The sequence below is a fragment of the Drosophila erecta genome, unplaced genomic scaffold (genome assembly GCF_003286155.1).
Source record: "Drosophila erecta strain 14021-0224.00,06,07 unplaced genomic scaffold, DereRS2 tig00000126-arrow-pilon, whole genome shotgun sequence".
Lineage (NCBI taxonomy): Eukaryota > Metazoa > Arthropoda > Insecta > Diptera > Drosophilidae > Drosophila > Drosophila erecta.
In genome coordinates this window covers 5,909,991-5,936,942 of record NW_020825209.1, presented here as the reverse complement: position 1 = coordinate 5,936,942, position 26,952 = coordinate 5,909,991, and the positions used below count along the sequence as shown (strand labels likewise).

At 46.0% G+C, this 26,952-nt stretch overlaps 4 protein-coding genes and 1 long non-coding RNA gene across 9 annotated transcripts in view; 3 read left to right on the top strand and 2 right to left on the bottom strand.

Moving 5' to 3' along the window:
* On the top strand, positions 1-484 carry LOC113564519. The gene is made up of 2 exons (XR_003408066.1): positions 1-241; positions 377-484. It is a non-coding gene; the product is annotated as an uncharacterized LOC113564519 (long non-coding RNA).
* Positions 485-735: 251 nt separating this feature from the next.
* LOC6550275 (probable G-protein coupled receptor B0563.6) lies at positions 736-12,201 on the top strand. 3 transcript variants are annotated; one of them, XM_026981888.1, is made up of 7 exons: positions 4,683-4,848; positions 5,419-5,584; positions 6,797-6,950; positions 10,235-10,384; positions 10,814-10,907; positions 10,973-11,606; positions 11,737-12,201. In XM_026981888.1, exons 2-7 carry the CDS (start codon positions 5,441-5,443, stop codon positions 11,848-11,850), a joined length of 1,290 nt encoding a protein of 429 aa, XP_026837689.1. In that variant the 5' UTR covers positions 4,683-4,848; positions 5,419-5,440; the 3' UTR covers positions 11,851-12,201. The 3 variants fall into 3 exon arrangements, with proteins under 3 accessions (XP_026837688.1, XP_026837689.1, XP_026837687.1); XM_026981887.1 differs by lacking the exon at positions 4,683-4,848 and adding an exon at positions 736-795 and having other exon boundaries at positions 10,973-11,811; XM_026981886.1 differs by having other exon boundaries at positions 10,973-11,811.
* Positions 12,202-14,357: 2,156 nt separating this feature from the next.
* LOC6550274 (uncharacterized protein F23F12.8) lies at positions 14,358-15,380 on the bottom strand. 2 transcript variants are annotated; one of them, XM_026981899.1, is made up of 2 exons: positions 15,004-15,380; positions 14,358-14,715 (listed from the first exon to the last, which is right to left on the bottom strand). In XM_026981899.1, the coding sequence occupies exons 1-2, from the start codon at positions 15,262-15,264 to the stop codon at positions 14,413-14,415; spliced, it is 564 nt and encodes a 187-aa protein (XP_026837700.1). In that variant the 5' UTR covers positions 15,265-15,380; the 3' UTR covers positions 14,358-14,412. The 2 variants fall into 2 exon arrangements, with proteins under 2 accessions (XP_026837700.1, XP_001977640.1); XM_001977604.3 differs by having other exon boundaries at positions 14,358-14,688; positions 15,004-15,379.
* A 3,957-nt stretch (positions 15,381-19,337) lies between these two features.
* Positions 19,338-19,975, top strand: LOC6550290 (enhancer of split mgamma protein). Its single transcript, XM_001977603.2, has 2 exons — positions 19,338-19,545; positions 19,601-19,975. The coding sequence occupies exons 1-2, from the start codon at positions 19,375-19,377 to the stop codon at positions 19,868-19,870; spliced, it is 441 nt and encodes a 146-aa protein (XP_001977639.1). The 5' UTR covers positions 19,338-19,374; the 3' UTR covers positions 19,871-19,975.
* Positions 19,976-20,842: 867 nt separating this feature from the next.
* The window catches only part of LOC6550289 (frequenin-1), a 28,073-nt gene continuing 21,963 nt past the window's right edge, over positions 20,843-26,952 (bottom strand). For both annotated transcript variants that reach the window (XM_026982336.1, XM_026982335.1), the window contains exons 3-8: positions 25,062-25,086; positions 24,392-24,440; positions 23,478-23,567; positions 23,326-23,404; positions 23,094-23,182; positions 20,843-23,036 (exon numbers count right to left, since the gene is read on the bottom strand). In XM_026982336.1, the coding sequence (XP_026838137.1) occupies positions 22,869-23,036; positions 23,094-23,182; positions 23,326-23,404; positions 23,478-23,567; positions 24,392-24,440; positions 25,062-25,086 (500 nt within the window). In that variant the 3' untranslated portion in view covers positions 20,843-22,868. The remainder of the gene's footprint in view (positions 23,037-23,093; positions 23,183-23,325; positions 23,405-23,477; positions 23,568-24,391; positions 24,441-25,061; positions 25,087-26,952) is intronic.

Below are 26,952 nucleotides of genomic sequence, written 5' to 3'. Positions count from 1 at the left end.
TTTTTTCTGGTTGCTGGAGGGCTACAAAAAAGAAATAGGAATTCAAAGTGTGCTTGAAGTTTGAGTGGAGCTGCGATATTTGCATAGTACCGAACTTGTTAGTGGTATAAAACTCAAAAAAAAAAAAAAAATATTTATTCCAAAAAAGTGCGAGAATTCAGTTTCATTGCCGACGCAAAAAGGCGCAGCAACTTTGTGGCGCACAAAAGTAGGCAACAGAAGCGCCAACTTTCCTTGCTGGGTAAGTCTGTGTATGTGTGTGCGTGAGCGCTTATTTGCGTTTGCAAGTGTGCGTGGCAATGCCTTAAGCCCTTTGCCCAACTGCAACCGCTGAACGCATTTAAGTGCAGATTTATGTTTTGCTTCTCTCACTCAGATCCACCACCACCACAAAGCCACCCACCGAGCAACACTGCCAATTAAAGTTGCCACAGCAGCTGCCACACACACATTCACTGCCAAAAACGAAAAAACAAAAGACAAAAATCAGAAAACAAAAAACGAAACGAAACGAAACGAAAAAGGCCACTAAAGTAGCCAGCGAAGAAGGAAGCAGGAAAGACTTTGGCCAGCAGCTGAGTTATATTCCATAGTAGCGTATAAGTTTGTCGAAGAACCACTGCCACAGCAACAACTATCAACCAGCTTCAGCTACAGCAGCACTACCAGCAACGATAACAACGACAACGACTGCAACAACAAACAGAGCAACAGCAGCAGCAACAACGTGTTGCTGCCACAAAACGCAGCAGCCGCAACGAGAGCGTCATCTCTGCCCTTCGCACGCCTCTGCGGGTAAGTTGACATTTCATTTTCATTTTGAGTGCATTTTCCCGCCAACGACGACAATTCTCCTGCACCCCTAACCCCGTGCCACGCCCCCTCTTCGAGGGCGTTCGTGTGTGCGTGCCACTGCCGTTGTTAGCGTTTCTGTGTGTGTGCGTGTGTGTGCCGGGGTCAGCGCGTTATTACAAGTTATGTCCTGTGCTCGCAGCAACTCGCAGCTCGCAGCTCGATGCGGATTCAGATTGAACAACAATGGCCCTGGGAAGCCCTTTTTTCAGTTTCCAGTTGCAGTGCCAGTTGAGGACCGAAAAACGAACCCAATCTCAGAGCAAAGTGGCGGCAAAAGTCACGTTTTTCGAGTGGCAACACAACATTATTCAGATCCAACTTCCCAAGTCACAGCTCACGGCACCTAGTTGGCTCAAAATGTGTGGGTCAAATGTTAAACGGCCAGCAGTTAACGGCGGTGCACGGAGAAAAAGGATCAGGGACTCGGCAAGTAGAAATGTGTTAAAAGAAACCAAAAAAAGAAAACAATTAGGCAGCTGGAAAACTGCAGCAAATGTGGGGGTTGCCTAAAATAAAATATCAATTTCGTTTTGAGCGCAGTTATTAATCTTACAGCTTAAGTTTTAACATGATTAAAAGAAAAAACAAGAGTACAATTAAGAGTTTTGTTGCTTGAGGCTCATTATATGGCATTATTATATTATATGTTCGGAAAACTGTGGCTTTCCAGACGCTCCTCCCACTGCAATAGAGATATCCCCATGAGATCTCAATGGGCCGCGGGCCCACCAGTTTCTGCCCGTGGCTGTCCTGCCAGGACACTAAGGACACACACTTTGCATGTTTATCTCGCTGTGGGTGGCAATCCCGTTAAGCAATTTCGATAACTGCCGTGCGACAACGTCAACTGGTCATGCCAATTTATGGCCAAAGTTGCTGGGCCGTGCTGTGCATACAAATGTAAATTTAAATTGAAAATTAATCGGGCAGCGCAGGCGCTGCTCCCAGCGATAAGTTTTCGATTAAAAACCCGTCACAAGAAATAGAAGTGCTAAAAAAGGCGGAGAATTTGGCGGACTTCGAGGGGTTTCACTTACGGCTGCCCTGGGCTTTTAATTAAAAGCTTAATTGGAGTTCGGAAAAAATTAAATAAAACTATTGCGTAATTAAAAGCAAACAAAGCCCCAAAAACGCCAGTCGCCAAAAAGTGGTCAGCAAACAGCAGCAATGGCAACAGCAGGAGCGGCCATGTCCTGCCAAGGAAATTAAAAACTTAATGGTCACACAGGACACACATGGGAGGCTGTCAACGCGCAACGTTGGCCAAAGCCAACAAATGGGGCAAGTTTATCGTGTCGTCGGCTGCAAGTGTGTGTGCCCACTCCATGGGGCATCCCTGGCCTGGTGATTAGGCGGCAGCTCCTCCAGATTGGCGGGAGAGCTACCATGGTGCCGAAATAAACCAGCATAATCGAAGTGGGCAAAGTGTGATTTAAAAATAACAATGAATATAAATGAGCGCTGGCTGACAGGGTGTTATTAAGCAGTAAAGTTGGAATGGGCATTCGATTGAATAGGAATAGCCATTCTTTTGTTCCACAAAATACAAAAAAACAGATAGTGCAGAGTAAGCTTAAATAAAATTACTACTTTGTTAACTTCCCCCATGAAAATGCATAGCAGCATGCATCTAACTTTATAATTTTTCAAATTCGCCATAATTTATACTTTATACACCTTTAGCCTTTTTATACACGAAGCACGTATTTTTTAAGCACACTTTTCCCATTTGAAACCACTGTACTTGGATTCTGGGAATCTACTTAAACCTCGTCTTGAGTTGATTTCCTTTTACAGTTTGCTCACTCTTGTTGCTGGAAAACTTAATTTTCCGTCTGCCGAGTGTGGGTGTCCACATAAGTGCGACTGTATCTGTGTGTGAGTGTGGCTGTGTGGCTGTGTGTGTGCTGTATCCTGGCTGACAGGGCTTGTCCTGCTAGCTTGTCACTAAGGCCACATCATTTTGTGTGTAAATTAAAGACCCGGTAGTCCAGAACCGCCCAGAAAGTAGGCAAACTGACCACTCGCACACAACGACATATGTTGCACACACACCGATACAGCGACACAGCGACACACACACTGACATGCACACATGCAAGGATATTCATCTATGTCGCACATCGTTAAGCGCTGCCAGTTTGACTTAATTTGCGTTAAACTTTTTTGTTAAACATATCATTCGCCAGCCAGGCCCCGCCGCAAATCGCAAATATGGAGGAAATGGGCGGCCCCCAAAGAAAATAACCAAACGTGAAGCGGGAAATGTAAACAAAGGCATTAATCATGCCAGCACACATGCGGCAGCAGACGGGGATAGAGATAGATGGATCGTTGTGGAAAAAAGGATACGGGAGGAGGCGGCAAAAGCCCTAGCAGGTCCATTAAGCTACACTTCTGTTTTGCCTTTTGCCTTGGCTTACCCTGATTTTTTGTCCTGCGTTTCGGGGGGAAGACAAACAGGCCAAGTCACTCTCACATGGCGTTCCAGCTCCCCCATCGCCGCCAAAAGCTTGGCTACCCCCATGTTTGTTTAAATGACAAACTGCTGTTTGTTAACCGAATAAAATGGAAAGCCAAGCAGAAACTACACACAGCAGAAACACACACACACACCAGTGAGGGGCGGCAGGAACCTAAAATGTAAAACAAATCCACGGAAGGGTAAGGGCGACCGATCCGATCCGATCCGGGCTTCTATTTATTCGCCAGGCAAACTAAACCGCAATAACTGTAAGTGCTCGGCAAACAGCAGCGGCGAGGAGCTCGAAAACCAAAACCTAACAAGCGACAGTTGACAGTCGACACCCACACACACACACACACACACCCTCACATCCACAGGACACTACCGACCACACTGGGCCACCCTAGAGCCACCCTAGACCATGCCACCACGAGGCAGTCGTGTGTATCGGACTGGTCTGGCGAATTATTATGATAATCGCAGGCATAAATTATGCCTGAATCCGACTTCAACCGAGAGTGAGACGCCCACAGAATCCGGGCTCGGTGCAGGTGTCGCAGGTACAGTGAGCACTCTCGACAGGCACCGGGTGTTCCGGGCTCCTGCCCTCGATGGCTTTTATGTTGTGCCTTGGGGAAATTAAGTTTGTGTCATGTTTTGTGTCACACCACACTCACCACATGCCGCATGCCGCAGCTCGAAGCCAGGTGCTCGGTTCGAGTGCTCAGCCTTTCCCCCGAGCGCCCACAGTGCGTATGCGTGATATGCAAATACAGGAGCTCGCATGTGCTGGTCCAGCGAGCAACGCCCACTGTGCAGCAGCGGCTGCAACCCGAGGCTCACAACAATACGCTTCTTGCCACTGCCATTGCCATTGCCACTCCATCCTGACACAAAGCCATTAACGGGAGCGCGCTGTTTGCCCTTAAAGCTCCCTTTCTGTGTTCCACATATGTACGTCTATCTGCCGCCGCCTTTTTATACACTCCCGGGGGGAGGGGGGCCCCTGACTCGGGGGCAATTTATCAAGTATTTTATGCGAGTTTCAGCTGCCTGTCAACGTTGATTTTAGCGCTTAGCCGCGGGGGCTCGGGGGCAGAGGGGCAGTGGGAGTGGCGAGAGTGGCGGGCACAAATAAAACACACCTGTTGCCGCAGCCCACACGTCAATAATAATACACAAACACATATGCGCGCGCGGCACAGACACATGCTCGCTGTGTCCTGAGTGTCCTGGGTGTCCTGGGTGTCCTGTCGCATAATAAAACACCGCCGGACGAGGACGGGATTCGGTGTGGTGGCCAGGGAGCAGACTGGTAACACGATAACTCAGCCTTGTTTCCACTCTCCGCAGGTTCTGCAAGATGCAGCAGTATGCCAAGATTGTCAGGATTGCCAGGATCGCAACCAACTCTGCCCGGGCGTGTCACCGGCAAAGATTCTATGAACCCAATGCCGAAGTACGCTGGCTGCACTCCGAGCACTAAACAGGCTGAGCGGAGCCACTAGCACTCCGGATCCGACCAGGTACAACTCAGTCTGTACATGATACTTATACTTGTATATAGATATAGATATCCTGATTTCGCCCTGCCAAAAGCGCCTTCTTTATTTTCCCATTTGCCCACTGCCAACTTATTTACGGGCCGCAATTATTTCCAGCATTTTATTTTTACGTCTCTCTGGCAGTTGCTTTTCAATTTTTCGTTGATTTGTTTGTGCTGCCGCGTCGGCAATCAAAGCCCCAATTGTTACGCCAACTGCCCCGCCCCCATATCCTTTTGTGTGTGGGTGTGTGGGTGTGTGTTTGTGTGTTTGTGCTCGTGCTCGTGCTCGTGTTTCCTTTGCTCTTTGTTTTTATCGCGCTGTGCGCAAGTGAACGCTTCCGTTTCCGCTAGTCGCGTCACAGTCCGTTTGTCCAAGCGACCGCCGAGCCACCCACTCCTCCTATTTAAATTACATGGCAATCGGCATGCCAAAGCCATTCATTCATGAGCCTGAGAAACCGAGACACTGCGAGGCCCAGGGAGCCGACTATTTTTACAGGCAATTTCATTGGGGGACGCCTTACTTACTCAAATTAAACTCGATTCGCAGCGGCGGCAAAAGCGGAGGAACTATGATAACGAGGCTCTATAACACCGAAGAGGATCCCGCCTACTGCTCGTTCATCTGGGGCTCGAATCTCACCAGTAGCGTCGATGTCCTGGCTGCCAATGCCACGTCCGTCTTCAGCAGCGACCTGCGGGACGACTTCTATCGGGTGAGTGCGTTTTGGCCATTCAATAGTGCTAGTGATTCCGGTGATTCCGGTGATTCCGGTGATTCCGGGGTGCCTGCTGGACCAGCTCGCACCTTGGACCAGTTAGTTGGCCTGGCCTTCGCCAAGGATGCCTGCTGCGCAGAAAAGCGTTTGCCTACTTTGCGGCGCTGGGCGCTGGGCGCTGCGGGGAATGCTTTGAAGCAAAGACCAGGGCCAACTGGAGGGAGTAGCTCATTTCAGGACACAGCAGGCCCAGCTGCATGGCCTCTGTGGCCGGGACAGCCAGTTGCCAAGTTCCCCTAACTCCCTAAAGTCGTGCTAGCTCTTGGCACACAAAGTAAAGTTTAAAATTAAACTCTTTATGTTGACTTGGCAGCTTAACTTTTTGACAGAGAGTTGCGAAAATCGGAAGGTGGCAGAAAGCATGTGCCACGAACTACTGAGAAAGCCCCGCTTAACAACATTTTAAAATTTGTTTCAAGTTGCCACTTCGGATAATTAAATGCACATTTGGCAATGCACAATTTTAAATGTCTTACTGAGAATTGAACGAGATGCACATATGCTGTTTAAGTGCTGTCACATGGACAAAGATATAAAAATGCGTTTAAGTTGCAAGATCTGTTGTGCAACAAGCGCTTTTTGGATTTTCCACCATAGACTCGAAAATCATCTCACAACAAAGCGTAGAGCGTTTTCTTGTCAGCCTGTGAAGGCCAAAAGCCTTCATCTCACTAATGCAGGGTACTAAAAGTTGACCTAGCTGGCTGACAGACAGCCAAAAGCAAAAGGCAAAAAGCAAAACGCAAAAAGCAAAAAGCAAAAAGCAGCTTTGTTCGCAACTCTGGCTCAAGGCGAGCTGCGCGGCAAATGGGCGAATGCAAAAATAGAAAACAAAACGTGGCACTGTGGGGTGGCACACTGGGTGCCACACACATGTGGCAGCAAAGGAGCAAGCGACTTAGGAGCCAGAAGAATGCGGCATGCGAGGCATGCGAGGCATGCGTGTGTGTGTGCATAAAAAGTCACAAAATAAAAGTGTCAAGTTGACTATTGAATTTTTATCTGCGCCAGCCCATCCGAGTGCCAACAAAGCGGAGCCACAAAGAGATGATTTACGAGCTGTTCCCATTTCCATTTCCATTCCCACACCCCACCCCACCCCACACACACACACCCGTGCTTACATCCACTTGTTTACTATCCTTGCAGGATGTGGAGGATCCGCGGACGGAATCGCTGAGGGAATACTGCTACGGCCTGGTGTTGCCCATCATCTGCGCCATGGGCATCATAGGCAACGTGCTCAACCTGATTGTGCTCACCAGGCGCAACATGCGTGGCACCGCCTACATTTACATGAGGGGTAAGTGGAAGAGCACACACACACACTCGATTCCAAAAAGAGGCAATCATATCGGCTGGCGGAATGCCCATCAATCCGCAGTCGCACACAAGCCCATATTCAGATACTTCCTAATTTTAGTGACAGATAAGCTTGCGATAGATTTGCACTCTTTAATTTTTGGGCTCAAAACGACAGCCATTAATTGGGAGTCAATTTCGTACAGCAATTACTACATTTATGTTTGTGAAAAACCCAATGTGTAAATCAAAAATCCATGTCGATAAGCAGAGTCTTTTGACAAGCAACTAAAAATGTTATTCATTTTCACCCATCAGCCATATCAACCATACAATTAAAGATTCAATTTGTGTAAGCGGTAAGTCCTGAAAAAACAACTCTGCTGCAGTTCATTGTTATCATGTGTCCTGCATATCTGCATTTGATTAGACCACGATAACACATTTACATTTCTGCAATGTAAGCTGTATCGATTAACTCGTTTAGCAGCTAACTGTATTGAATTTGTTTGCAATCTCTGATTACAATGATTTATTGAACAATGGGCAGCACAATGGGCTAGCATGGCCATCAAATCTAAACAGTATGCATTTCCAATTAGTGCAGACCCAAACGTCCAGCATAATTCCACTGGCTTGTAAAGTTTCAGCCCCGCGGCGTCAAATGAATGTAGGTTGCCTCTTGATTATGTCGTTCTCCTAGTTTTCAAAAAAGCCGAAGAAAATCTGTTCGGCTTGCAGGGAAAATGAAGAACAAGCCAAATACCCTGCTCATTTCCCGTTTCGAGTATGATTGGCGATAACCCATATTGGGTTATGGCCCAAAAAGAGACGCCCACGCAAACATTGCCATTCTGGCTGAGATGGAGGTGGAGGTGGATTTGGAGGGCAGGGAATTGGGCTCGACTCTTGACTGATTGCCAAATTGAGTTTCGCTTTAGAACATATGTGCGAGTATTCCGTATTCCCCATCGCCATGTCTATTGGCCATTGTGCGCCAGAATTTATTCATTAACCTCGCCGATTTCTGGCAAAATTGAAGATGCCACAATGCGGCTAATGTATGCGCACCGTCGTATTCGCACTCCCATTCGCATTTGTATTAGTATTTGTATTTGTATACGTGTGCGTGCGGCGCTTCATTGAAAGTTATTTCATTAGATGAGACCGGTTAAACCCGTGGAAATTTATGCAGAGCCACTAAGCCCCAGCCACGCCCAGCCTCCAACTTTCTGCTGTATTAGACAGCATGTCAACTCTATTAGGCACTCGTTTGCTTTATGGCGCTTTAATTGATTAATGAGCGCCACTTTCGCCACTTTCGCCACTTTTCCAGCGGGCGGAAAGGAGGCAACTTTGTCAACGCCGCCACTTGCTGGTAATTTTTTAGCCTCGACTATCACTCATGGTGAACCCCCTATCCATGCCAAAAAAAAGCGGCAAGGCAGCGAACAAGGAAAACAGAAACAGGCGACTCACTTTACTTGTCATGGCAAAATTCCGCTCAAGTCGAAGCGAGAAATACCCTGGCCTACAGTGGTTGTACCCAATTGGTGACCCCGATTTTCGGGTTAAAGGCGTCGTAGTTCTTACACTGGTCACGGATTTCATTCTAAGTATTGAGTTATTGAAGTTCTTAAGATGTGTGTGTGTTGAACATATAGTCTTGTTTTCCAAGAAAATGTAACTTTTGATTAAAAACTGCTATCGGTCTTAGATCTGGATAGGCCACCTCGAGGCTCGTGCTTTGCCATTTACCGCCGATAAATCCTCGACTTTATGAGCTGCCATGGGCCAAAATGTGCGGCCGATCTGACTGGAATTTTAGTACCCCATAAAAGGGTATAGGGCGAGGGCGGGAGGTTCTTGCAAAATGCGAAAATAAAATGTAAAATGCTTCAAATGTAATGCGGATGCTATGGCGGCATAATTGATTGCCCTTTCGACTGCTGCCTCAGCCAACAAAAATAGGACAAAAAAGGACTAGAACCGTGCGGAGCGACGTGGTGAAAGTGGGGAAATGGCAATCCGGAGGAGAAATGCAAAGCGAGACCCTTTGGCTGCCGACTGACTGAAAAATATCACCAGCCTCAGCTCAGCTCAGCTCTGCTGCTCAAGTGGCAGTAAATAAAAGTTGTGAGGAGCCACGAGGCGGCATGAGTAATAATGACCGAAATCAGAGCAGCACCACCGCCCAGCGCTGCTCATTTTATTAAAATAACAAAAATATTTTGCCGCTCGCAGCCTTTTTGCGATGCCGAAGCGACTGGCGGCCCATTTGTTATTCGGCGGTCATTGCCACCAAATGGTGTCCTGTCGCACGTCCACATCCTGCTCCGTTCCACTGGGGCAACTCGTGTGTGCTTTGACCAAAGTTATGCAGCTGCGGATGGGCGAAAATGTTTCATTGTCAGCTGGGGAATGCCAAAGTGGCAGGCGGCCGATTCCCCGATCTTAGCTATTCAAATAAATTTAGGGAAAAGATCTGGCCCGGAGCACTCCATCACTGGTCCACCGATCCGTTAAGCCAATGCGGCTCATTCGAATGAAATGCCAGCGCTGACAAGGCAAACACTGGAGATTTGTATAATAAGCGGGTTGTGCCGGAGTTGGGAAGTTGGCAAGTTTGGCAGTGATGGGCAGGACACTTGTCACGCTTGGCGCAAACAAAACTGACATTTATATTGATGTGTCCCTGTACCCAATTAGATGCCCATCATTATGAGAGCAGGCTATCGCTGCTCGCGTGTCCTTCGTCCTTCGTCCTTCTGCTTTTGGGCTCGGGAAGTCATACATCGAACATTAGGCTCTGTTTGTGTGCAGAGCAATTTGGCGGGAAGCGGCTGCAGGAGGACGCACATGATATTAGTAATAATGTAATTATATGGTCATAAACAAAATAATAAATCAATAAACAACACATACGCACACGCACACGCACACGCAGACGGCACACGAGTAAAAGTTATCATGGGCAAAAAAGAGGAAGGAAGGAAAAATGGAAGGCAGCGCAGAGGAAGTGAAGAAAAGGGAACCGGAAAGGAAAGCCATTCATTTGGCCCTGCGACTCAAGTGCCGTTGTCTGCGTGCGCGAATGTGTGTGTGTGTGTGTGTGTGTGCGTGGCAGGACTTCCTGTTGCCACATGGACGGAAGCGGCGCCATAATTATGCCATAAACCCAACCATAAAGGACATTTTTATAGATTTGCCCGAGTTAATCCCTTTGTTGTACCACTCGCGCCCGCACCCATCTCTCATGTCCTTTTTATCCGCACATCCTTTCAGCTTACTCCACCGCCGCCCTCCTGGCCATCGTGTTCGCCATCCCCTTCGGCATCCGCATGCTGGTCCACAAGGATCGAGGCCAGTGGGAGGAGTTCGGACCAGCCTTCTACACCGCCCACTTGGAGCTTTATTTGGGCAACGGCTGTTTGGGTGAGTCTCGGATTTGGGATTTCCAACAGGAAGAGCTTTCAAGGTTCGAAGCTAACGTGAGAGGTTCAGAGGTTGGACTCAGCTTTAAGTTCAACCGGATTTATGTGCTACTAAAACTATATGAATCAATACGTTATGAAACCGTTTATGTACCATAAATGGATCATAATTTGCTTGGCTTATTAGAGCATATGGCAACCGTTCTTAAAATGTAGCAAAAAGTTATTTGTTTTAGATGCTACACAGATATCGATGCACTGAAAAATACTGGCAAAATATATTGTTGCATACTTTCGGACACCTCTACAAACTCCCTGTTACAATCCTCCTTCTATTGGTACCATTTAGTCTATAGAGAAAAATTCTGATATTCGACAATATTAACATGAAATATTTTTGTCCCATTTGCAACTTTATTGGACGAACTAGGAGTTGGCGTAATGATGTTACTAGTGCTGACCATTGAACGTTACGTGTCCGTGTGCCACCCCGGATTCGCTCGACCAGTGATGGGACCACCTGGGTAAGCCACGTTAGCAGTCTGTTGAGGGTCTAATTAATCGGACTTGATTCGTAATCAAAACCTAGCGTTGTGGTATTCCTCACCTGCTTGGCCACGGTAATCGTCTATCTACCGAGCATCTTTCGTGGCGAGCTGATCAAGTGCATCCTTGGATCGAGCGACGTGTATGTGTACTTGCGGCGCGACAATACGATCTACCAGCAGACCATCTTCTACCGCGTCTACAAGATCATGCTGGAGGTGATCTTCAAGTTGGTGCCCACGCTGGTGATCGGTGGCCTCAACATGCGCATCATGATGGTCTATCGGCGGACCTGCGAGCGCCGCCGCCAAATGGTGCTCACTCGCTCCCATGCCTACGGACATGGTCATGGACATGGACACGGCTATTTGAAGGACGACGATCCGCGAAAGTTCGCTGAGGAGCGGCGCCTGTTCCTGCTGCTCGGCAGCACATCGATCTTGTTCCTGGTCTGCGTCTCGCCGATGGCCATACTCCACATGACGATCGCCTCGGAGGTCTATCCGAGCTTCCCCTTCCAGGTGTTCCGTGCCAGCGCCAATCTGCTGGAGTTGATCAACTACTCGCTGACCTTCTACATCTACTGCCTGTTCAGCGAGGACTTCCGCAACACCCTGGTGCGCACCATCAAGTGGCCCTGGTTGAAGGGCAAGTTCTGTCATCAGGGCGAGCACGAGGTGAGTGCCAGTCCACCGGCCACAGCCGGAACCGTAGCGGTAGCCGGAATCGGAACCGGAACCGGAACCGGAACTGGCAACGTATCACATTTTCATCCGGTAATACCGGCGCTGACTCTCACCCCCGCAGAACCCAAGGACCGGCACCGGTGTGCCAATGGCGTGCTTCACTAAGGTGGACAGGGGCCATCACAAGCACCACATAACCACCACCTCGGGCCTGGGAAGATCGAGTAGCATTTAGCCAACGCCTACAACCCAACACCATCGCCACAATCCATCCGCTACTCGAGATCCGACTTCCGAACCCCGAGAACCCTCCCAGCCCAGAGTAACCCCACCAGCATCCAACTCCTCAACCGTCACCAACAACACCACCCCCGCCATATCCACTTCCCCCCAGGTCGACGTGGGTGGAGGGCCACTTTCTCTCGCTTGAGATCCTGCGGCATTCGAAAGTGTTCAAATATCGATAAGCCGATATACGATGAACAACTAACAATTAACGATAATTGATATTCAGCGCCACGCATTGCGTATATAAGTGTCTGTGTATGTGTGTGTTCCTTAAACATATATATTTAAATATATGGATAAAATTTTTTTTGTAGCACTAGGATTAGGGATTTCAAAACTATACTTAATCAAAAACACATCAGTAATCGGTGAAATAAATAATATCGATAGGTAAAACCAGTTCGACTTTCGATCAACACATGCGCCAAATGATTTCATCACATACAGCTAGCGGAATGTGTATGTCGCAGGATCCTTAAACCACACGTACAGATGCAGATATGCTAGTTTTATCAATGGATAGATTGCTTGCCATAATGATAACCAAACAGCTTGTATACTCCAGACAGAAACAGAAACAGGAACCGAAACAGGATCAGAAACAGGAACAAGACAACAACTGACAGACATATAGACGACATAGAGACAGACATATAGACAGACATATAGACGCATATAGACAGACATATAGACAGACATATAGACAGACAGGTGGGACAGAACAACAGCGAGAGAGAGAGTGCGAGACGTTGATAATATACAGACATACAATACTTATATATACACTTGCATATATCTATATGTGAATGATATTTATGTGAACGACGTATTTATGTATACACGCGTAACTTTAAGCGAATATATTTATATATGCATATACGTATCTATTGATTATAGCATTTAAGTGTGCGCAAGAGGAATCCCAATTCCAACCTGGGCCCAGATATAGGTCCAGATCCAAATCCAGATCGAGATCGAGGATGGATATCTGACAACGTGCTGAGCCCTTTCGTCTGACGAAACTGTATTGAATTGTTGCGTGAATTGAGATTGAATTGTTAATTGTTAAGTTAATTAATTGTAGTCGCACTACAAATAGTTCTATTTTTAATTCTAGTTATAATTGGAGGTCTAAGTTATCTAGTTACATAGTACAATTAACCGCCCTTGGTTGTCAGTCTGAAAGGGGAGGTCGAGGCCCCGGTATACCCTTGACCCCTGACCCCTGACCCCTGGCCGAATGACCCCTTGCAGCACGCGTGGCTAACTTAACTAAATGTGTGTACCTAGTATTAAAACAAAGCAAAGCAACCGAAACTGTTCAGTGATGTCTATTTACCCGGCGTTCAAGGCTAAGCTATAGAATGCATTGCAGTAATCTCACAAATATCTAAATGTATATCTAGCTAACGATGGATCAAGATTAGCGATATCCTCTAGACAGTATACTAATGATGAGTAGAGGCGAAGGAATGGATCAAAACTTTTCAAATTGCAGATGAGGTTCGAGATTATATATCCAATTTGGCAGCGATTTCGAAAATATATCCGGAAACAAATTCTGAAACATAATAGTTGAGACCTCCTTTAAAATTCAAATAACATTCGTAATGATTCCTTGAATTTTTTTCTAGCTATTTGACAAATATTCTAAAAATGTTGAAGTTAATAACTTCAAGTGCTTTAAATACAAGTTTGAAATGTGAGTAAACAGCTTTTCCAGATCTAACCCCAAGTCTTTACAAAATCAAACAATATACTTGCCACGATATCGACGAATATCCCATATGTGGCAGCTACTCAAAGGTGAATAAACGTAGATCCTTTTGTTTTCGTTTTCCAGAGCTCAGCTCAAAGCCAAGAGAGAAATTAATGTTTAGGAAATTAGATGATCGAATTGAAAAAAAGAAGAAAATTAAAAATTGCATGGGAAATGGGAAATGTGAAAGGTGAAAAGTGAAAAGTGAAAAGTCAGACATTTGAAGGCATTTAGGACACCAAAAATCCGGAAATCAGAACAGGCATTACGTCGGCAAACGAAGAATATCCATAAATAGAGTCAGAGCAGCGTGAACGAAGGCAGTTGGAGTTAAAACGAATTAGCCATTCAATACAATGCATAACTTACTTACCATAAACAGCATTCAATATCCGTTACGAGTAAACAATTTTAATTGGTGTCAAAGTTCAATGAATAAAAATCTATAAAAATGTATCTGCAGACTTTCATTTCGAGTGACAGGGCTGAATGGAAAGCAACAAACAAACAGTACTGTTTCCAAAAAAAACTTTATTACTTAGCTATTATTAACAGGAAAAAAAATAAAGTCGGTTTGTGGAGGCGTGGGAAAATGGAAGAGCAGCGCGATCATCACACAGCAGCAGGAATAATACCGAATGCGTTCTTAAAGCTAACCTTAGACTAGTCTCAGTTCCCGGATTTCTCTCTCTCTCTCTCTCCCCCCTATCTATCTATCTCTCTCATTCTCCTAGGCGTGGGAGAATCCCCCTACCAAGGTCGCCACACCACCATTCGCTGCTGCACCAGCTCCGCCAGCTGGCGCTGCCGCTGCCGCTTTCTCTCGAAGATCTGGTGGCGAATCTTCAGCAGGATGCTATCACGTGGCGCCTGCCCAGTTGCTCCGTGGGACTTGGCGGGCGAGGATTGCTGCAGCTGCTCTATGAACGCCAGGTCCATCTCGTGCTCCTTCTCCGGCATCTGCTCCTGATCGTTATCCTGATCGACAGCCAGATTGCATTGGTACTGCAGCTTGAAACGCTGACGCTGGAGGCGAAATGTTGGTATAGAGTTCTATTAGATATAAGATATATTCAGTATGATTTTCACTATGCTTCTGTTAGACTTTGAGATAAACGTGCTACTCAAAATGAAATTGTGATTTATCGTGTGATTTTTCTGATATAAATACTACATTTTATTGGAACCTCTTCGATTGAATTACAAATTATAATGAAAGATGGATGAGGAGATAATTCGCAAGGTTTGTTTTACACACGTCATAAAATATTACTTTAAAATATTTCTTTTTAATAAGCCCGATTCACAATAAACATTAGTGGTTGGATTTGCCGCACTCACCTTTTTCCGCGCCGCATTCTCGGCAAGAAATCTGCAAAGCTGCTGCAACTGCTGCTCGGCCAGCTCCTCCTTATCCTTATCGATGTGACTCTGGCTCTGATCCTGCTCCGGCTCCTGGTCCCGCACCTCCACCATGTGATCCTCCAGGCGGCGCTGCTGCTGGCGCTGCTTGATGGCCGCCTGCACCTTGCACCTGGTGGCCGAGCTCAGGCTGAGATCCATGCTGCGTTGCTGCTTGAGTATCTTGTAGATGACGCCCATCGAGGTTGTGGCTCTGCGGTATCTCCGATCTGTAAATGCCCGATATTCGAGCGCGTCGAGCGGCGGCGGAAGACTGTTTCGAACCGCTCGGCCACCACGTCTTATATGAGCTCTCTCCGGGCTTGTTTGGAGATCGATTCTCTGCAGGATTAAAAATAAAACATAACTCGTGGGCCCATGTGTTGCTGGTGCGGCACATTGCGCGCCAAACTCAAAACTCCCGCTTTATGGGACATTGCTCAAGTGGAGTCGATTCTATTTTCTGCTCTCATTACAATGCCTTTTAGCTGCCCAACGCACAACACATGTGGCAGCACCAGCGCCGCACAATCGCCCCAAAAATAGACCCTCTCACACAGCTGCAACACTTTCGCCGCTGCACCGACCGCTGCCACATGCAACATCCAGCGGCATCGCCAGCGGCGCATGTGGCCGTCGCGCAGTCAAAGTCCCATTTCCAATTCCAATTCCATCTCCGCATCCACATCCAAAATCCGGGTTCTGCTCCTGCTCCTCCGCCATACATCCATTCCCAAATCTCGAACCGAATTTTTCCGTGGCAGTCTGCTGCGAGAAACCGCATGTTTTGGCGCCTGTTTGCGGATTGACAGGGTAGCAGGGGCATGCTATGCCTACTAGTTAGGATGGCATAATATTAAGTATTTTTTTTTTCCTCAATATAAGTATGCATGGAAGGTAATAATTTACAAAGAATATTATTACAAAATGTGTTATATATGTATACATTTTTGGGTCTTAAATGTTGGAATCATATAAAAAGTTAATCATATTAATGTGTTATTAATTATTTAGTATTTTAATATAATATTCGTATACTTACACTAAGATATGAAATATAATTATCGAAAAAAATACGTAATATAAATACTATAGCACTCCAACAGTAGCTCGTGGCTCCATCTAGAAATTCTTCCAGTACAGGGTACTCCGCGATCGGGAAACGCTTCGAATGCAGCGTCGTGTCGAGCGTCATAATCGTAGTGCCGCAAGATGGGATCCGATCGGATTGGATGGGATCGGATCGGATCGGATCGGATTGGATCGGCGACGGGATAGATATTATTAATAGCGCCTGGGAAAAAACACTTTGCAGCAGCCACTCATCTGTGTGTCTGTGTGTGTGTCTGTGTCACGGCATGCACTTGAACTCTGCATTCACATGTTGTGTGTGCCATGCAACCCACTCGCTGCCTCTCCCTCTCGCTCCGGCAGCGCAGCGCTCTCGCTCTCGCTCTCGCTCGCACCCCGGTACTCGTACCGCCGCATGCCTGACGTGCCTGCGCCTGGCCCTATATATATATCACCGTATATTATTGTGGGTCTATCTGCTATTTTGTTTGGACTTCAAGATGTTTCAGAGTGCACTTCAAGTGCGTTACAATTTGTGTCTATTTTTGGCCGCTTGGGAATATCTCGGGGAATACACATAGCTCGTTTTTGTGGCTGGGAAACGGGAGTGGAGCGTATTAAGCGCGCAGATAACGGGCATTTTTATAATGTAAATCATTGCCGACAACCCCATCAGCATCGGTTCAAGATGGGCCATAATTGAAACATTTTAATGAGCGAGTTTATAGGCGTTTCGGCCCAATGTCCGCGGCATTAGAGTCCCTCGATGGGGCAGAGAAATGCCTGACTGTCGCATTGATAAGAGCGCACAGTGGGCCAACATCAACGAGGCAACAGGTTAGTTTTACAAAAATTATCTTATATTTGATGTTACTTTGATATCATGTTTTAATGACAGACTTTTTCCTGACTAATTTTTAGCTACTATAAAAAAACAATATATAACGCAACTGTGATGTGCTGTTTTGCACCCACTGTGCCCCTGAAGATCCCCTTTTGAGCGCTGCTCCTTGAGTGCGCCATGCGCATGTTCTTGGATTTCAGATGAATACATGTTTGTAAGTCCCATTAGCCGGGGATTGGGGACTAAAACGTCTGTTACAAATGTAATTTCGATACTGCAGTTCCACTCGGGAAGGAAATTGAAGCCCTTCACTTGACTCAGTTCGCTTGGCTTCACTTGCGCGCTTATCTGTCGTCTGGGCTGCGGGGACAACCCTTGGAGTGACAATTAGCTGTTGTCCTGGGAAAACAGTTCCCACAACTTGGTTCGAGTGTACGTGATATGGCAGAGGGATCTTTCGTAGAAGCGCAACCGTAGCGAACCCAACAAGTGCAGGTCCCTGAGAGGGTAATAAAAATATGTCGCCCTATCGCTCGGCTTGTCCCGGGCTAATCGATACTCGATACGATCCATAATTTATGTGCTACGCGTCTATTTCTGGACTTCCGCCACTCTCTCCTCCCATCGCTTGAGGTCTTCGAAAGCTGAAAGTTGCGGCTTGAAGATCTGGATCTGGAAGCCCGGCCGTAAGCCCTGTGACCCACTGATGCCAACGCATCGTTGGGCGCCAAATGTGGATGAGTTGTCAATGCCACGCGGTGTGGCCCCCCGAAGAGCGCGCCAATTTCCGCCGCCCTACGTCCCATCAACACGCATTATTTCCCACGCTCCCGGCAAGAAGTTTTGGAATGGGCAGGGAATGGGTGCTTCGGAGTGTGGTATCCACTAGGGGGAATCCCTGACAAGTTGTCAGCGGGGCTGTTAATGAGCTGCGTGTGTTGAGTGAAAGCGTGATGAATCTACACTGCCTCGGCCCAGGAACGTGTAAGTAATCCCCGAGTTCTCGAAGATCAGAAGAGATCCAAACAAGATCTCAGATCCAAGTCATAGAACACTTGGCATAATAGTCTATCAACTTCTAGGGTTTCCCCTAAAGTCTTCGTACCTTTAGGACAACTTTTAGTCTCTTCAGGTCAGTTCATTATATTCATTCCATTCAATAAAATACGTGTTTTAAGTAACCTATGATCCCCTTTGAGTAAGTTCTTTGGAGAATAATAACTATGCTAAACCAGCTATTTGAAGTCCGAGCTTGAATACCCTGCTGTAAGGGTATGCCAAGTTGCGTTGCAAGTTGCGCACGAGCAGACAGCGACAAGTATGTGATGATCTGGGATCGGAGCAAAGTTCTCTGGCACACAACATGTGGCGACTCGCCTGCCACGCCCCCCGTCCCAGTGGCAGTGTCATGTGTGGCGTTTAATAGCTTGCCTCAGCAGCTTGCCGCACTCGCGTGCAGCATGGAAAGTGGGGATCGAGCGTGGGAAACGCTGGGAAGCGCTTGCCGCAATCTCAAAAGGCCATTTGAAAAGCCCGAGATCAACGAAAACAAAGGCGGCAACGCAGATACTTCAGCTGGCGCAAAAGCCATCGCAGAAAACCAAATAAACAGAAGCGCTCAGAACCAGATTCTCCGCAGCTTTGGCTCCAACTGAGGTTGTATAATAGTCGGGTGCACGGGAAAAAATATTTCACAACGCGAATAACATAAGAAAAGCGTGAATGAGCAGCAGAAATGTTATATTATACAATAAATAAATATACATATACTTCATCCAACTGAAATATTTAATACTATACTCTGTACTATAAAATAAATATTATGCGTAAACAAATCTGAAATCATTTTAGGAAGTGCAGCTTCGTTTGTATACAAGTTTATGCCACAAAAAACTATCCATTTTTCGGTGAATTATTTTGGAGTCCCCCATTTCGACTTCCGCTTGACCACCCAAGTATCCAACAACCACCAAGTATCACCAAGGTTTACTTTGCGATTCCTAGGATCCCTAAGTAAGGTGCCCATGAGCCGGCGACAAATGTTGCCCCTTTCCTCAATTGATTGCATAAGCTGTCAGAAATCGGAGACGGTTAGTGCAAGACAAGTTAATAAGTATTGGGCGACTGAACAATACCTCGCAGTATGCAGTTCTCAAGGCCAAAACAAATGAGTAATACGAAAGATACAAATTATGCAGAGTGGCTGCAAAGAAAAACGCGGGGAGCACTTGAAGATCCAAACGAGTACATGGGATGCGCCTTTACTTTCATATAACCAATATGCCCCGAACCCGCTGCCCGCTGCTTAGGGTGTATCTAAGCCGTCGCTGCTGCTCCACTTGGGAGCAGCCATTCAGTCGCTCGAGATCCGGAGCTGGAGCTGGGCCAGGCTTACGATGGCAGGTCCCGAGGAGCAGGAGTCCCATAATGGGGCAAAGGCGCATTCCTCGTCAAGATCGCATCATTACCGCAAGGTGTTCAAGCCACTGCTGGAGAAGAAGAGGCGGGCGCGGATTAACCGCAGCGTGGAGGATATGAAGGACTTGCTTCAGGAGGTGACCCACCTGGTGAGTGGCGTTGCATTGACCTCTGACCCAGGGTCATGTTCGAAAATGTTTTCAGGACGCCGAAGCCTTGGCCAAAATGGAAAAAGCAGACGTCCTTGAACTGGCCATTCACCACCTGCGTAGGAAACACAATCCTGCGGCTACATCCGGTGTATATCAGAGCCCCATGGACAGCTATTGGTGTGGCTTTCGAGAATGCGTCCTGGAAGTGTTCGAAATTCTGCAGCACAACGGTTATCAGCTGAACATCGAGTGCGCTGAGAAACTGGAGCAGCTTGTGCCCTCCAAATTCAAGTCCAAGCCCATTCCCTGGAGGCCCTGGTAGTCGTCATGGAGAATTTCCACGAAAGTTCCCAATGGGGATTAGTTCCCGATTATTCGGGGTAGGTATTTATTATTTAATCGAACAACGAAGCGCTGAAATAAAACTGCACACTCGATTTTTTTGCTTTAAGTTTATCTTTTCTTTTCGCAATAATTCCAAAAACTTGTTAGGTATGTGTTTGGTGTAGAATGTAGAATGTAGAATGTGTGTAGTGTGGAGAATGGGCTTCAATCGGGGGTTTAAGTTTAGAATCGATTTAATTGTTAATAAACATTGCTTAATGCATTCGAATGCTAAATAAGTATTGCTTATGTTGAATATAATGCACACAAAGTAAGGTTTTCTCTGCTATCAGTATCGTAACGTTATCAATGTAGTAGCTTACTAGATACCCAAAAAAATACATATCAATAGAGTAGTCGACAAAAGGTGTTTTTGAGATTAACGTTAAGCTTCCTATAAGCTTATTGGCTTTTATAGCAATACATGTGAGTATGGGATTTTCTTATAATCTACGCTGAATTTTTCGTCGGGGTTTTCAACTTTACGCCGCTGTATGTACAATATATGTAGCTCACAATAATTTAAAGTTTGAGTGTAAGAAGCGCGAAAATTGATTGTTGCTGCAGTTTGTTTAAACTTGGTTTGCCATCGACCTGTTGATTTGTATCTGTTGCATATATGTATAGGTATACTCATAGTTTCGTATATTTAGATATCGATATCTCCTCAGCTTCGCTTGATTTACTCGTTTTTTATTTCACTTCTTTCGAGGACAGGAAGGCATGCAATCTTGTGCAGTGTAAGTGTGAGTGTCTTCTTAAATTCAAATCGTTTCCAACAATAAATCTATGCAAAAACAATTTGCAAATTGCACAAGTAAAATACACATGGGGACTTCTATATAATAATAGATGTATATAATTATCATTATCTGTGTGTGTATATATATATTCATATATATATATATTTCTCTCTCTATATATAGGTGTGTATATCAATTTATTTGGCCATTATCTAGGTATATTTAAATACGGGTGTACAACTAGAAATATGTATCGGGTGCTGGGCAATCAAAAAAATATGGTGGAAACCTCGGAATCGGATTTGGAATCGGAATAGAGATGAGATAAGCATTATCTAGGGCCGATCCAATCTGAAACCTCAGCTAGCATATCGATTTCGGTAAAAGTTTGGATTTCTAAGCGGGAAGCTAACTGTGGAGATTCTACAAGGCAACACTACAATTTGGGATGAATGCTGATGAGGGCGTTGGATTGGATGGGATAGATAGGGATAATTGGATATGGATCTTATAAACGTGTTCAGTTAACTGGCTACTGAGATAATATCTTTACAATAACGCTTCCTTTACAATCTAAAGCTGAACCACATATAAAATATAGAAATTATTTTAGCATGGTGATTAGATGGCTCTTCTTGTGAATTAGAAGGGGAAGAAGCTCATCAAACGAAAAGGATAATCAAACCGAAAATCATATGTGTGTATCAGAGAGAGATGGAGCGATAGAGAGAGAGATGGAGCGATAGAGAGAGAGTGAGAGAGAGATGACTGGGTGATAGATTCGTTTGTTTTTTGGTAAGGCATTATAGGGATTTCCCCCCTTACGATATAGTTTCAAGCTCTGGTGATGTGTAAAAACAAGTACAAATACGAGTAGAAATACACAATTTGATATTATCGTTGCTCTGGTAAGGCATGCACAATAAACACATAGAAAAGGATTAAAGTTCTATCAAAGATTCTTCTAAGAGTGGCCTCCTCCGCTGCCCGATGAGATGATATCTTGGGGTGCAGGGGTGATTGGAACCATTAGATGGTCTGCAGCAAAATCAGGTTGATTGTCAAGCTCGATGCGAGGAAGAATGAAGAATGGAGACTGAAGAATCGGGCATCCAAGAGGAGTACCCAAGCCGCATGCTTCATAGCGCTACGTTATCCACATGCAAGTTTGTCCACAACTTTTCAGGACTCTTGAGGACTTTGAGTTAATAGAGTCGATTATCCGATTAGCTTGAGAGTAAATAGGTCTGTGTATCAGTGTGTGGCGACTTTGGCTTAATTGTAGCTTCAATTTCGATTATCAACACGTTCGATTATCAACAGTTAGAGCAGCTGGCCCGGCAAAAAAAAAATGTATATATAATAACAATGGAGGGGCGTCTAAGCCAATAGCGAATAAGTATCGGTACAAGTACCAGTATATATGTAGATATTATAGGCATAAGTGCCAGTAGGCGGTGCTGCTTTATGTATTATTCATATTTTTGGGTCGAGTAGCTGTAGCTTCAGTTGACTCTAGTTTTTGGTTTTCGCAAAAAAATTGCAACTATTCACTGGCCTAATTAATCGGCGACTCTTTGCGATAGTTGTCAACTTGAGTTTCTCGTTTGCTTGGCAAGCATTTCAATAAAAATGCCTAAGATCATCATAGAGCAAGTGCCTAATAGTTAATTAATGTAGGTTTTCATTTATTAAATACCTATATTCATCCACGCTGCCGCATACACAAATACGAGTTAAATATTGGTTTAAAAAAGCGTTTTTGACGACTTAGATTGGTGTTGTTTTGCTTTCCACTAATTTACGAATTGTTCATTAACCAGTTTTGTTTTTCAGCTTTATGCGGCTGCGCTGTTTGTTGTTAATAGAAAATCATGTATATATGCGTAAATAATTAGCTATTAGTTGGAATTTCACTTAAGACGAGTTCTCAAGGGTCTAAACTCTGTGTGTGTGCGTGTGTGTGTGTGTGTGTGTATGTGGTGGTGTGGTTGTGTGTGGGAGGTTGGGGAGGATGGGCGCTATCGAACTGACCCCCCAAAAAGGTCAAATGGCATATGGTACACGGGCGTGGTGAGGACGTGCTTGTGGGGCGACCTTTGACCCTCCGGATCCTTGATTCGTTGTTGCCTCCCAACGCCGTCCCTATCGCTCCCGCCCCGCCCCTCCTCCGCACGACTACAGGTCCCGCGGTTAATCACCACCTAAACTTAACGCCTGCACTATACGTGGATCAGCTTTACTGCCCTCGCGGAACTCCTCCAGCGTCAGTCGATCGTCGTGGTTCTTGTCCATCTGATCGAAGATCTTGTCCACCCGCTTCTGCGGCGTGTTCTCGTCCTCCGTCTGCGGCTGTTGTCCCTGCAAGCGAGTGTTCACTGTAGCTCATGCATATAGTAAGGTTGCAGCGATACTTACTACCATCTGGTAGATGGCGTCCACTATGTTGTACATCTCCTCGCGGGTTATGTAGCCATCGTTGTCCACGTCGTACAGCCGGAAAGCCCCTGGGAAATAGTAAAGGATTACATTAGTTATGAGGCATTGAAATCAAAACTATTAAACTAGTATTTGATCTATCATAATATTTACAGTGTAGGAATAGTTAGATATTACTAATATTTCACTGCATCAGGCAAGTAAAACTTACAGTGCAGCTTCTCGTCCAGGTTTCCGCGTGATGTGATGGACAGGGCCCGAATGAACTCCTCGAACTCAATGGCGCCATCCTGTGGATTCGCAGATGTGCAGATATGTAGATAAGATATATATAGTCACACGTCGGCATATCGCCGTACTTACGTTATTCTCGTCGAAGACACGAAAGACCAGGGAGGCAAACTTGCTGGGGTCTCCGTCGGGGAAGAATTGCTTATAGATTTTGATGAAGCCCTGCGGATGGACAGAGCGAGAGGGCACGAGAAACAGACAGAGAGGGGAGATGGCAGGAGAGCGGTTAGACAAGTAAATGTTTGCTATTGCCGTCGACTGGGGTTTAGTGTTCAGTGTTCGCTGTTCGGTGTTCAGTGTTCAGAGTTGAGTAAGCAAGTCAGAACTAGACACATAAAGTAGCATTAGAGTGAAAATTTCGAAATTCTGCAGTTAAGTGAAATAAACGACTCGCACGAATGGATGGGTGGTGTATCTCAGTTTCATGTGGGATTTGGTTCTTTGCCGGCGATAGCTGAAGATACCTTATAGCGTTCGTATACTTCTATGGGAATGTGCAGTAAGTGTGAGCTGGATGTGGGGGAAATTTATGGGGCAACTGCTGCTCCTCGTCTGAGGGACGAAAATGCAGTTTATTTGCTGACGTTGCAGCTGTGAATCGAACGACTTGAAAATGTCAAATCGATGAATGGATTACCCCGCCTCCGGAGTCCACAGGCGGATGTCCAAAGTACGGACTTCGTGCTGCATGTACAACTTGTATTTATTTTATTCAAGCCACAAAAGTCAGCCACAAAAAAGCACCGAACGTCGAAAATAAGGACAAACCGCATTCAGGATTTCGGGCCAGAGTGTGGCTTAAATATATAAATGTGTGTAAAATACTTGTATGCGAGTATATGCAGTTTGCCGGGGATGACCCGAAATAAGAGGATTCCGTTTGTGGTCGCTTATGATGAAAGCCAGGCGAATGGTGACAATGGATAATGGTGCTGAAGATGATGATGGTGATGATGGAGGGGGGCTCAAATTGGAAGGGTACTCACTTGTTCGGTCAGCAAGCCATTCGGACAGTCTTTGAGAAAGCCCTTGTGCCTTCGATGTGTCAGAGGTCAGAGGTCGGGATAGCGGATAGCATAGCACACAGAGTTCACAGGAAGAGACAGCGGGTTTATAGAGAGACGGGGCGAGATAAACAAATTAGCATAAAGGAGAAAAAGAGAGAGAGAGAGGGCGAGAGAGAGAGAGAGGGTGAGGGAGACAGAGATGGGGGACAGAGCGGTGCCCAGAAATAATACGAATCAGGAATAAAATTAAAAACCAATAATTGAGGCAGCACACAACAAATGAAAGATAAATATTGGCTCCGGAAAATGTTTACCTCCGGGAAATCACTCGCACTCGCACGCTTTTGCATTTTGCATTTGCATTTGCATTTTAAATTCTATTTACATTTTATTTCGCGCTGCCATTAATTTCAACTTTTCCCAGTGCAACCGCAGCCAGCGAGCCGAAATGTGCTGCAATTCCACCATTAATTACAGCCACACAAAACGCAGCGAAAATGAAACATTTAAGTCCTGGGCGCGCGTAATCGAATTGAAAGAGTAAATGAAAATGGAAATGCCGTAACCCAAAGGGATACGAATCGAAGCCGAACCCACAAATAGAGGAAGCCCGTGCTGTGTTGTGCGAGAAATCCGTGGAAATACTTACCATTGGCGAATTTCCTTTTCAGTGACTGCAACGAGAGGCAAATGACAGAATTTCCAGATTAGTTGAGCAATTGCAAAGGGAACAATAAAGCAGCCAGCTAAACGGCCGCACTTAGTTGCGCCTCAAGGCTCCCGAGGCCATCATTCTTAATATGTATCAACAGCGAGCCACCAGCACACCGATATCAATCCACCCATCGCCATCGTAGAGCATCCTTAGCAGTCCCAAAACCTTCCCATCCTCCCATCCAGCATTCAAGTGCCTTTGCTGAGCCGCTGAGTTATGGCGGCTTAGGTTCGCCTAAGGCCAGACTGCCCTTGGAGATTGATGGCGTTCACTTGACAGGCTTAGCGGACACGTCCTGCTCCGCATCCCCATCCCATCCATATTTGTGCTTTTGCTGATGCGAGCGCCACGCTGCGTATGAGTAATATGCAAGCACAATTTACGGCCAGCCAAACGGGAAGTGCATCAGCCACGGTGAGTGCACAACTCATTTAATAAATCATTTCATTAATTACAGCCTTTCAGAGTTGCCTTCACGTACACGTGATGTACATAGGTGTGTACAGAGCTATTTGGCTATCTGATAGATACAACAACGCGCAGTGAATCGCTTAGAGCTTTAATAAACAGGCATAATCAAATGGTTGCAGGCTGTCATTAAGCTAACACAACTAAGCCAGCCACTAATAAATAAGCGTTTTTCCAGCGTGTAATATAATTTGCCTTGCTCACAGTTTTGTAAATTCAACCTTAAATTCGATAGGCTTTTATTGAGTATACTTTACGCATATGTACTCCATTTTAGCCCATAGTTATGTGGGCTAAAACCACTTTGAAAATGAAAAACAAAGCGGAGCTGGCCCGCTGATGATGATGGAGCCGAGCAGCTCTGATGATGGGGCGCTTGGGCAATAGCCCGCCAATAGGTAGACCCATTTACTCCCGGTGAATGTGCCCCACGTTGGCGCCCAAGTCAGCTTCAGCTGCTGCACGCAATTGAAATTGGCCGCAGCCTATGTCCATGGCATATAGACGAGCACATCTAGATACACTTGTTTATGCTTGTGTACGTGTGTATCTGAATAACCCAGAGATTGCCCCGCAGGCTTGTTAAAAGTCTGCGCACGCCAACGCGTCGACTAAGTAAGCTCCAAGGAGCGTTATCCTTGCCGCTGCCGCTGCCGCTGCCGCTGTCGACCGACGACTTTTACTGCGGCTACATGAATAATACATATCGCCGGCTGATGTGCTGGTGTTTGTGTAGCGCCGGCAGCTGTAAGGCAAATTAGTACGCAGTCCCACTTGGCAGGACAGCGGGGGTGGTGCGGGTCCTGGCAAAATTATTTCGATTTAAATGTTTATTTGCACAAGGCGGCGCTCGTTTTTTTCGGAGCAAGCTGTTTGGGGCCCGCAGCGTTTATGCAATCTTACTTATATTTTTTTGGGGCGCACAAAAAGAGCCGAAAGTGCCGCCAGCTTGGCCTCTTTGTATTTACTCAATTTCATTTTTAAACTGATTTAATTTCAACTTTTCACAAACACACGCACGCACACACTGAGTGCGAAAGGATGGCGACGCAGCAAGGACCTCCCGCTGGGTGTGGCCACATGCTAATTAATGAATGGCACCCCACACTCCACGACCCTTCCCCTGGCTCCTCACCCCTTGTGCCGCTCTCGGCGGGGGGAAGTGGCGGGGCAAACGAGAAGTGAACTTTAAATGAGCTGCATGCGGGCACAAGGAGCGGGAAAATCACAAGGACCGTGCGTGTTTTTGGGCCACCAACTGAACTCAACTTAACTCAACAGCCTTGCAGCCAGTGCTCCACATCCACAAGGATGTGCGTCGTCCCCAGCTCGGCTCAAATATTTACCAAACTTGATT